This window comes from Salvelinus fontinalis, chromosome 9 (genome assembly GCF_029448725.1).
Source record: "Salvelinus fontinalis isolate EN_2023a chromosome 9, ASM2944872v1, whole genome shotgun sequence".
In the NCBI taxonomy this organism is placed as follows: domain Eukaryota; kingdom Metazoa; phylum Chordata; class Actinopteri; order Salmoniformes; family Salmonidae; genus Salvelinus; species Salvelinus fontinalis.
In genome coordinates this window covers 36477845-36489823 of record NC_074673.1, presented here as the reverse complement: position 1 = coordinate 36489823, position 11979 = coordinate 36477845, and the positions used below count along the sequence as shown (strand labels likewise).

The 11979-nt window shown below is 42.6% G+C and overlaps 1 protein-coding gene across 1 annotated transcript in view; it reads left to right on the top strand.

Annotated features, from left to right (window-relative positions):
• Positions 1–573: 573 nt before the first annotated feature.
• LOC129862504 (partitioning defective 6 homolog alpha-like) overlaps positions 574–11979 on the top strand; it is a 39779-nt gene continuing 28373 nt past the window's right edge. Inside the window, exons 1-2 of the mRNA XM_055934243.1 lie at positions 574–906; positions 10797–11019. Coding sequence (XP_055790218.1) covers positions 811–906; positions 10797–11019 — 319 coding nt within the window. The 5' untranslated portion in view covers positions 574–810. The remainder of the gene's footprint in view (positions 907–10796; positions 11020–11979) is intronic.

The window sequence follows — 11979 nt, the reverse complement described above, 5'->3', positions numbered from 1 at the left end:
AAATGTTTTTGCCAAGTCTTTATCCATGGTATACAGTGTGAGAATACTGCAGTGGCAGCAAAGACCATTTCCCAATATTACAAGCAAGGGTTGGCTACTACTCTGTACTTTATTCTTCAATTGGATACCAATTAGGAAAAAATACACCATTTGATGATATCTTTATAAGTAAAAAAAAATATATATAAAATGTATGTCTTAGTACTGCATGTATTAAAATAATTGCATAGGTTACATACAAACATGCTGCTTTATGTAAATGTCTAAAATACTTTACTAAATAGATCAGTTCTGTGCTCAGTTTAAGTACAACATTGCCACTTTTTCTATTTGTATATATTTATTTTGTAAAAATCCTGTCCATTACCGTTTTGTCATTGAATGACCTCAGGCAAAATCGCATCATCACATTAATTGAGTTGAATAATCGGGATTCTGTTCTTAGTCACTTCCTAAAAATTACTTTTGACACTCATTGGAGAAATGTGAGTCAGTGAACCTTGTCTCACCTGCTCTTTGCCTCCTGGTCTCCTGGGCAACACCGACTGAAACATTTCAGCTGACCCCACGCACGACCCCATCCCCGCCTTCAATCGGCGTGTCTAGCTGACGTCATTGTTATTGAGGCAGTGTAGCTCTGCCCATCGCGAGGACAACATTTTCCATCACAGATCTGATTCCTACTACAGAACCAGGGCTGTTTAAGAACTGTACCTGTGCGTCTATCAGCCCCCATGGTGCTGCGAGCAAATGCGCTTACGACGAAGTGACTGACTGCCTGCTTAAACCTGTTTCGAGGAAAGCCTGTGGATGGTCCTATCCGTTGGGGTTCAACGCGCTAACATGTCAAGGTACCAGAGGACCCCCTTGAAAAACACCGACAATGTGGTCGAGGTCAAGAGCAAAGTAAGTGGCTGGTTTATTAATTTCACATTCATAATGCGGTTACAGTGGAACTCGTGGACCGCCGTTTATTTGCTGATAGGTTACCTTATCAGGCACGCGCATGGATAACACCTGCGGTGCTCAGGGCTAAACCAAATCAAGCGGTATAAATTGGATCTGTCAGTATTGCGCTATCCGCTCTTGAATTCCCCACGTAACTAATCATAATCAGAGCGGGAAACACTGATGTTGGTGCCTTTGTCGCCACGACGTTCTGAGACGGAGCAGCTTGGAACGTGTCTGACTCTATTTCTATATGTAGTAGCCTAGGAGGTAATGACAGTTCGCATTGTCGCTCTCGGCTATGGAAGTGCACTATCCGTTGCTGTTGTAATTTCTTCGAAATGTAGCGCGCTGTTTTGCCGCAGAATAGAGCGTAGTTCTACGCGGTTAATTATAACATTAGGCCTGGCTGATTAATTATGCATGAAACATGGTATTAGTAGCGATAAACCATAAGCTCAACGAATTCACCGATTCACCATAAATGAATAGAGCACATAGGCCATAGCCTACCTGTATTTTTTTTTTTTTTTTTTTTTTTTTTTTTTTTTTTACAATTTACAATAAATTATATATGTATTTATATATGTATTATCATTATCAGCCTACACGGGGTGATTATTCGTTTATTATTTTTTTATCATCATCCTCATCAGTGTAGCACATTAAAATAAACGGTCAATTATACTCCTTCAACGTGTCTTTTTATAAAAATAATAGCATGACAATACTTTGAACACACATTGTCTGTCCTGGCAACACAGATGTTTTTCAGTAAAACCCACGTGTCTCTGGACTTCTGTCACAAAGAGCAAACATTGTAACTGCGTTTATGGAAAGTGTTTAAATGGAGTTAATGACTCTGATTATTACTTTTTCAATGTTTTACTATTGTTGTTTGCTACAGGTCAGAATCTTTAACAATCTAGTATACTCAGAATGCACCATACTAGTGTGTATGTCAAATTCTGACAATATGCTACGGATTGTGGTGTTTACTCTAAATGGAGATATCTATACATGCATTCTCTGTGCAGTGTAATGTGCAGTGCAACTGCCTCACTGTCTGTCTCTCCTCACCAGTGATTTTTAACAACTTGTTGACAGTGGATTCTATTCTAATCATGTTTGTATGTCAAGTATGTGCCTCAGCTGCAGCACAGCGTCTTAAAATGTATCAAAGGCAATGTCTCAAAGGCAAACAGGTTCTCTCTTTATTGTCAGTGTCTTCTTATTCTCTCTAATAGCTATGTGTTTGGTGGGAGAGAATATATGAATTAATAATGAAAAGAAAACACTCCAGCCTTTCACACGGTTCTACAGGAGGCTTGCTTCTCCAAACGAGTACAGACACTCATGACTCAGCAAAGTTGTTCTGCCGATTGGAGCCCTGGGATGGTGGGGGATAGAGTAGGAACCGCTACACTAACCTGTCCATCACTCACTCACTTGTTTTCTCCCACATTTACCATCACTTTCTACACACACAGACTTATTCTCACTTGATTACTTGCTATGTAGGTGATATTTAGGAAGAGTGGATTTAATCATAATCAAAATTATTTTCCAATCGTTTCGTTCTGAACAGAACCATACTTTTTTTTGTTCTGTTCCGACCAGCAAAATAAAGTTCTCAACTGGTTCGAACAAAACAAGTAACAGTTTATATCGTTCCTTTATGTTATTTTTTAAAACTTGGATTTATATTTAATTTTTTACATTTAGCTCAATATTAAATTACTTCACCAATCAGTGCGGATAGAGCAGCTTGCTATGGAGTGGCTAAGCGATAATTGTTTACACGTGCATTGGACAGATGTCAGACAAGTGTAGGGTGCGAAATGCGATGTGTGAAGAGAGAGGGTGGAGGACGAGGCTTAGCTTGAAGTGCTGGGCATCTTATTATGACATGCATTATCTAAATTATACCTGCGGAGGAGCAGCTTCAACGGAGGAACTTTTAATGTCTTTGACCTTCAGAGAGTTGGCTTAACGTTGGACCAAGATAGCTAACAAGCTTGTGTGTGCAGAGCGGCACCAGAATTAAAATAAAAACACGTCTTACCTTTTTGTAGTTAATAAATCCAATGTTAAACATGATACCTATAGTATCCTTAAACTTTTCACACGTACCAACAAATGGGTGTGATAATTCTACAGTGGTCCCTTTGCATATGATCAAACCGGTGTGATTAGAAGGCTTGATTAGAACGTCCGATTGACACAACAATCAGCATTTGAGCTGGCCACACTTCTTTTTTTTCACAGAAACATTTTGCACAAACACAGTCCTTACAAAGTTATGTCCAGACTGTGACCAGTTTATTTTAGGATGGGATGATCAGACATTCATAGAAGTAGCTACACCATAACACAATCATCCAAACCGGAAAAATGTAGGCTACATTTGTTCTAGCGCTAACTGAGGAAAGATTGAGGTAACACAAGCAGTCATATATATGGAAAGTAATCAGACGATGGGTAGATGGGTAGCCGCCATGCTTATTTTTTTCTCATCAACCAAAGATAATAAGAGGGGGCAAGATGAGTTTGGTCTGTTTATAGTATGCATGTTTATTAAGGGGGTGTGTCGTCTACGATCATCCCTTCATTTCCCTTCATTCACATCCGTGAGTTCACCCGAAAGATGAATGAACCATTCCTTCACCTCATTATAACATCTTTGGTCTGAGAGATTGTGACACTCAGAATGCATTGTATAATGTCAACAGACATGGTGCCACACATAGCTGGCAAATAGCGTAGCTCCTTGTCTTTTAGAAAATACAACTTGTTAGAAAATAATTAGAAATTGACAAGATGAAACATAGCCTATAGATAATTAGCAGGCAGCGCAGGTTAACATTTACATTTACATTATTTAGCAGACGCTCTTATCCAGAGCGACTTACAAATTGGAAAGTTCATACATATTCATCCTGGTCCCCCCGTGGGAATTGAACCCACAACCCTGGCGTTGCAAGCGCCATGCTCTACCAACTGAGCCACACGGGACATGTTAACTGTCCTGTTGCGTAACAATCACATTTTGGAACAGTGAGTGCATTCTGACATCACGTGCATAAAACAACTCACGCTGGGGCGACCGTTAGAGATACTTAACCTTCTAATAAAAACATCTCTTTCCTTAATTTCTGAATCGCAGTTGTAACGTCAGTAGGCTACGGTAGCCTATGGGAGGGGCAGGTAGCCTGGCCACACACACACACTGGCAAAGATTTTCTGAGTGACAGAGTGAGGGCTTTGCATAGGCGCTTTGTTGTGTTTTTGGGGGGACTGGGAAAAATGACCATAACGTAAAATAATATTATTAACAGTTCCCATGCTTTTAAAAATAAGTGTGCTGTTCTGGATCACTTTTGTTCTGATTCTGTTCCCCGAAAAATGTAGTTCTGAATTATATATATTTTTTAAATCGTTTTTTATGTTTTTATAGAATATTTAAAACATACAATATACTTTAAAAAAAAATTGCCTGACAGACTACCATTTCTAAAGGAGTAGTTAAAACAAGCTAAGAATGGAGCTTTGAGCATATCAAAAGCCCTGGAGTTTTTCCTGACTGAAAGGATTTAATAGCCTCAAAAAGTTATTCCTCTGTTATTTGGCCTTTGCACTGATCTTTCTGTACATTTGTTAATTTTCAAAATTCTTATTATTTGGAAATAATTCCTTACAGTAATCATCATTCAGTGGCTGAGGATGAGACGGAAAAGAGAACATCTGCTTAAAATATTTAGCTTCCTCTTTTAAAATATAATTTGTAGAATCATAAATGACTCCGTCTTCAGTAACTAGTTTCTGCAAATTATTTTTGTTAGCGTTGCTGTGTTGGAGATTCAGGAAGAATTTGGTGCGTTTTTCTCCATATTCCATCCAGTTTGCTTTATTTTCGTAATAGATTACATTAGATCATTCTTGAATAAGTTCCTCCAGTTCTTTTTGTTTTTCCTCTTACTTATTTTGTATCTCTAGTTTAATTTGTATTGCTATCTACCTGTACTATTAGTTCATGGATTTCCCTTGTTAGTCTTGTCACTTTAGCCAGAAACGTATTTTTTAATTATTGATGAATATTGAATTGAATGACCTCTGAAGGTACATTTAAAGGTATCCCAGACAATAAGGGGATTTGCTGAACCTATATTGTACTGTAAAATTCAGTTATAAATCTTTGTATTAGTTAAAGAATCATTAAACACGGGACGAGATGTTAAAACTGTCCATTGTGCCAATAGATGGTATGCACTCACATGAGATTTGCCATGATGTTGACAGAGTGGCATGGGAGGTTTATTTCTTAGACTGGGTTAAGATGTCAATTTTGGGACACATCCTCAGTAGTGTGCCTTCGAATCAGTGTGTGTTTCGGCCTTTAATCACTAAACACCCTCATCAAAGGTGGCCAGCTAAAGGGTGATCAAGCCTTAGCTTGTGTCCCATGCCCAATTAAGATTTCCCACGGGACTATGCAAGGCAGGGGCGTCCTCTTCCCTGAGCCAGCCCTACAGTTGACCGCATACCTCATATGCCCTCCTCAAGTTGGAGGGATCTGAATTGGGTTCTCAGGTGGGGGTGGGGGGGTCATGAAGTTATAGCCCAGCAAGGGTCCTTCCGTTTGATCCAGATCCACTGGCTGCCTCTTTCAGCTGCTTGAGAAACTGCTCTGACGGTCTGCCGCAGAGCCTGTCCGTGGATTCCAAGTTCTTTCAGCAACCTGATGGTGGAAGAAGCCACGAATCCTCTGCATCCCACTTCAACTGGCCAGACTTTTGCATTCCAGCCACGCTGAGTTGCGTCTGCTGCCAACTCTGTAACGCAGTTTCTTACGCTCGTAGGCCTCTTCAACAGAGTTTTCCCACGGGACTGTGAGCTCTATGATGTACACAGCCTTTCGTGAAGGGGACCAGAGTACCATGTCTGGCCTAAGGTTGGTAGAAGCAATCTCAGGTGGAAAAATGAGTTGCTGGCCAATATCGACAAGCATCTTCCAGTCCCGGGCCATGCCTAGGTGTCCAGTTTCTGGCTTTGTAGGAGGATGCTTGGGCCTTTTCTGTCCCTCCCGGATCAATGTTGTTGTTTTGACGGGATTGCTTGTTTTTGGAGGTAATGAATTGGTTGCACTCCTCTTGGTCTCATGTGCTGCAGCCAGGCTCTTGAGGACCTGATTGTGCCTCCAGGTGTAGCGGCCTTGTGAGAGGCTGGTCTTGCAACCTGTCATTATATGCCTGAGAGTCGCTGGAGCTGGGCAGAGGGGGCAGGTCGGGTCCTCGCCATACCATTGATGTAGGTTTTTTGGTGATGGAAGCACATCATAAACAGCTCTTATGATGAAGCTGATGTTGCTTGCCTCCATTTGCCAAAGCTCACTCCAGTTGATCTTTCTCCTCTCCAGGCCTTCCCACCGCGTCCATTGCCCTTGTTTAGCAAGAGAGACAGCCTTTGCACTTCTTGCAGTCTCCTCCTGTCTGCGCACCTCCTCGACCACCAGCTTCCTGCGTTCAGATGTTGTTGCCTTATGGAACGTTGGTTTGCTTGCTGCCAGGCCAAAGCCTCTTCCATGCTGGATATTCCCCACAATGTCTTGGTGTCTCAGGGCGGATGTTGCTTGCTGCACAGCCTTGGATGATGTCCATTTCCGTCCAGTTTGTAGGGGAGGTGCAGCCTTGCTAATGGTCTGGTCTTTGGAGTCCTTCATCTGGTCTGGTCTTTGGAGTCCTTCAATGTCATCTGAAGTCTTACTTTAGAGCACTTGTACTCCTCCGTTAGACTTGTAAGAGGTAGTTCAAGGACCCCTTTGCCATAGAGGCCAATGTTACTCAGGCATCGTGGGACACCCAGCCATTTCTTCACGTATGAGGTAATGGTTCGCTCCATCTTCTCCACTGTTGTTATTGGGACCTCATAGACGGTGAGTGGCCACATTACCCGGGGGAGAAGTCCAAACTGTAGGCACCAAAGCTTGAGCTTCCCAGGCAGTAGGGTCTTGTGGATGTTCTCAAGACCGTCGGCGATGTCCTGTCTTACTTGCTGCACTTGATCTTTATCCCGGAGGCTTTCGTTGTACCATCTACCCAGGCTCTTGACGGGTTGCTCAGACACCGTTGGTATTGGGTCATCTCCAATGCAGAACCTCACATCTTTAAGCTGTCCCTTGACTATGGAGATGCTTCGAAATTTGCTTGGCTTGATTTTCATCCGGGCCCACTTGATGTTATCCTGCAGTTTTAAAAATAAATTGTCTTCCAGTAAACTTTGATTACATTTCCAATATCCCCGTCCACGTGGAAATTCTTTAAGAGTTATGTGAAGGCCAATTAGATGATGATCCGATCGCATTCTCTCCTATTAAAACTTTATTAACATTTTGATGCAAGAGCGAAAGAGACAAGAAAGTAGAGATGAATAGCTTGAATAGCTTGATTTAAATCTCCTCCATGTAAACTCAGCAAAGAAAGAAACGTCCTCTCACTGTCAACTGCGTATATTTTCAGCAAACTTAACTTCTCTGATCTACCCATCCCGGTATCGGGATAATTGTCATCAGCAACGCTGAATAGCATAGCGCCACAGTCAAATAATATTACAAAAAAATATTCATATTCATGAAATCACAAGTGCAATATTGCAAAACACAGCTTAGCCTTTTGTTAATCCACCTGTCGTCTCAGATTTTAAAATTATGCTTTACAGCGAAAGCAATACAAGCGTTTGTGTAAGTTTATCGATCGCTCGACAAAACATTAAGTACACTTAGCGTCAGGTAACTTGGTCACGAAAATCAGAAAAGCAATCAAATTAATCGTTTACCTTTGATGATCTTCAGATGTTTTCACTCACGAGACTCCCAGTTAGACAACAAATGTTCCTTTTGTTCCATAAAGATTATTTTTATATCCAAATATCTCCGTTTGTTTGGCGCGTTATCCTTAGAAATCCACAGGAAAGAGCGGTCACGACAATGCAGACAAATTCCAAATAATATTCATTTATGTCCACAGAAACATGTCAAACGTTTTTTATAATCAATCCTCAGGTTGTTTTTCAAATATATATTCGATAATATATCAACCGGGAGTGTTGGTTTTTCAATAGGACCGGGAGAAACAATGGCCGCCTTTCTCTGTTGCGCAAAACTCACTCTGAGAGCCCCCACCTATCTACTTACGCAATGTGATCGTTCTCGCTCATTTTTCAAAATAAAAGCCTGAAACTATGTCTATAGACTGACACCTTAGGGAAGCCATAGAAAAAGGAATCTGGGTGATATCCCTTTAAATGGATGATAGGCATGCATAAGAACAGAGAGGCTTAAATAAAAAAGAGACACTTCCTGATTGGATTTTCCTCAGGTTTTCGCCAGCAATATCAGTTCTGTTAAACTCACAGGCAATATTTTGACAGTTTTGGAAACTTTGGAGTGTTTTCTATCCTAATCTGACAATTATATGCATATTCTAGTTTCGGGGGCTGAGAAATAGGCAGTTTCAAATGGGTACGTTTTTTAGCCAAAAATGAAAATACTGCACCCTATACTTAAGAAGTTTTAACGTGTAAATATTTGTATGAAAATAACAAGATTCAACAAATGAGACAAACTGAACAAGTTTCACAGACGCCTAAGACAGCACTACAGGGAGACGGGATGGACAGCTGATCGTCCTCGGAGTGGCAGACCACGTGTAGCAACACCTGCACAGGATCGGTACATCCGAACATCACACCTGCGGGACAGGTACAGGATAGTAACAACAACTGCCCGAGTTACACCAGGAACGCATAATCCCTCCATCAGTGCTCAGACTGTCCGCAATAGGCTGAGAGAGGCTGGACTGAGGGCTTGTAGGCCTGTTGTAAGGCAGGTCCTCACCAGACATCACCGGCAACAACGTCGCCTATGGGCACAAACCCACCGTCGCTGGACCAGACAGGACTGGCAAAAAGTGTTCTTCACTGACGAGTCGCAGTTTTGTCTCACCAGGGGGGATGGTCGGATTTGCGTTTATCGTCAATGGATTGAGCGTCACACCAAGGCCTGTACTCTGGAGCAGGATCGATTTGGAGGTTGAGGGTCCGTCATGGTCTGGGGCGGTGTGTCACAGCATCATCGGACTGAGCTTGTTGTCATTGCAGGCAATCTCAACGCTGTGCGTTACAGGGGAGACATCCTCCTCCCTCATGTGGTACCGTTCCTACAGGCTCATCCTGACATGACCCTCCAGCATCACAATGCCACCAGCCATACTGCTCGTTCTGTGCTTGATTTCCTGCAAGACAGGAATGTCAGTGTTCTGCCATGGCCAGCGACAAGCCCGGATCTCAATCCCATTGAGCACGTCTGGGACCTGTTGGATCGGAGGGTGAGGGCTAGGGCCATTCCCCCCAGAAATGTCTGGGAACTTGCAGGTGCCTTGCTGTGAGATGAGACCCCACTCTTCCACCAAGAACTGGCAAATCTGGTGCAGTCCATGAGGAGGAGATGCACTGCAGTACTTAATGCAGCTGGTGGCCACACCAGATACTGATTGTTACTTTTGATTTTGACCCCCCCCCCCTTTGTTCAGGGACACATTATTCCATTTCTGTTAGTCACATGTCTGTGGAACTTGTTCAGTTTATGTCTCAGTTGTTGAATCTTATGTTCATACAAATATTTACACATGTTAAGTTTGCTGAAAATAAACGCAGTTGACGTTTCTTTTTTTGCTGAGTTTAGTTGCATCATAATTAAATTTAACATACTTTTCATAGAAAAACATATCCCAGCATTTCCATAGCAATTGACGTTTCACATGATCATGAAAGAGACCTTGCATTACAATAGAGACTGCTTCACTACAGTACAAATGTATCCTGTACAATATGTTATTATTCCCCAATGTCCAATGTTCTGATATCTTCCCCTTGCTTCCTCTCTTTTCTGTTTTTGGGTGGAAATGGCATAATCAGTCACCCCTCCTGCTCAGTAAAGCATGCAATGTATTCTTCTTCAATGGAGAGGAAAAGAAGCGGAGAGTAGACCCACTCATTTTCTGTGAGAGCCCACAATCACTGAGTGCATATCCCATTATTTGTTTCAGACTGTCAATATGGTTGGACACACAAACCAGTCAATCATGTTATCATGAAAACAGCCAATGGATTTTAAATGGGTGGTGCACCATGCAGTACTCTACTCTATACTGTCTAGCACTGTTTGCTCATCCTGCCTGTTTTTCCTTTACTCTGTAATCTGTCGTATATGTGTCTCCCTGTCTTTGTGATTGGGGAAGTAAGTGGCACCAAACATTGATGGGATTGCACATTGTGTTAGAGGAGTGACAACCTGCTGTGTGTGTTTCTATGTGAGAAGCACCTCAGAGAGAAATTCACTGACTGTGCAGGGCAGCATCTCCACACAGACAAGCACAGCTCACATCTTGTGTTGTCCCCTCAGCGCTCTTTATGTATTTGTGCTACACGGCTACCGCACAATGATCAACAATCCACTGTGTTATCATTGGGCTGTGCCCTGCTCCCTGCTGCATCTAATAGGAAGTCTCAGAACATGACTCCAGTTGTTACATACTGGACGATGTCTACATGTCAAGCTCTGTGATGTAAAAGTAATACCTAGGTTATGTTTTGAAGAATGCAGAATGCATGCAAGACAATGAAAAGCGATGGTGGAATATAGGTGAATTGTGAATGGTTGGGTAGCAATGGCAATGTCATGGCCGAGGCTTATGTTGGAGTCTGTTGTTTGTTGTAAAATTGATGTCATGATGCACCATTCTTCATGAGTTTGCTTTCATGACACAATATTCTCTGACCTTTTTGTTTTCCAGTTTGAGGCTGAGTACAGACGTTTCGCTTTGAAGAAGAGCGGCACCTGTGGCTTTCAGGAGTTTTACCGGCTGCTGCAAACCGTTCACCACATCCCCGGTGTGGAAGTGCTGCTGGGATATGCTGACATCCAGGGTGACCTTCTGCCAATCAACAATGATGACAACTTCTACAAAGCCCTCTCCTCAGCCAACCCACTGCTCAGGATCATCATCCAGAAGAGAGGTGAGGCTGCATCATGGAGAGAGGGATGGGATGGGAGGGGGCTAAGAGTATATATATTTATAAGAGAAACCTCATTGGTAGCTTACATTGTTGGTTAAAGCTCTCTGCTATTGATGTTGACCTTATTGCAGAGTCCCTGTATTCTTGCTCCAAAGCCTGTTGGCTGTTGTATTGAAGTGGGCTTGTCAATCTTGATGCTTGTTCGTTATCGGCACTGTCCTTGGTGTGTTTTTTAAGTGTCAGTTGTAGGTCATGAAAAGGAACTTTGAGTTGAGCTAGCAGAAAATGATACTGTGTGTTTATGACTAAATAAATGTTATGTCTTTTGTTATTGTGCAGTCATTAGCGATAGTGGCTCTATTGTAATGTTGTTGACAGCTGTGTTTCTTACTGTGACTGATAGTGGAGGTATGAGAGTCAGTCAGTGTGGCAATGGTGATGACGTTGTTTGCATTGTGAGGGGATGAGTGTCTGGGGCTCTGCTCATTGTTGCCATTCTGGCCTGCCTCTGTGGGTAGGACTGTCTGGCGCTGGGCCAGACCTCAGGAATGCGAAGGCACAGCGCTGAGAAGGGATGGAACTGGGGTTGGCGCTAAGGCTAAGGGACTGGAGCTGGGGATAGGGGCTGGAACTGGGGGTCGGGGCTGGCTCCTCTCCCTGATCTCACCCCTAGACTTTAACATACATACACACACACACACACAAACCTCAGATGCTCCCTTCTCTTCCCCACCACATGCTCTCTGTCCCTCTTAATCATCTCTCTCTTTGTCCGTCTGTCTCTCTCTCACCGTCTCTTTAGCTCCCTCTCAATTCCTCCATCCCTAATGCCCCATCACAGTCAGTGAGTTTGATCAAAACCAATTCTGCAGGGCAGCATTCCGGAAATGTGCCACTAATGCTCTTAAAAGTTGCTCCCCCATTATTTATAGTCAAGTCTTTCTATGTTCTGTTGTTTTA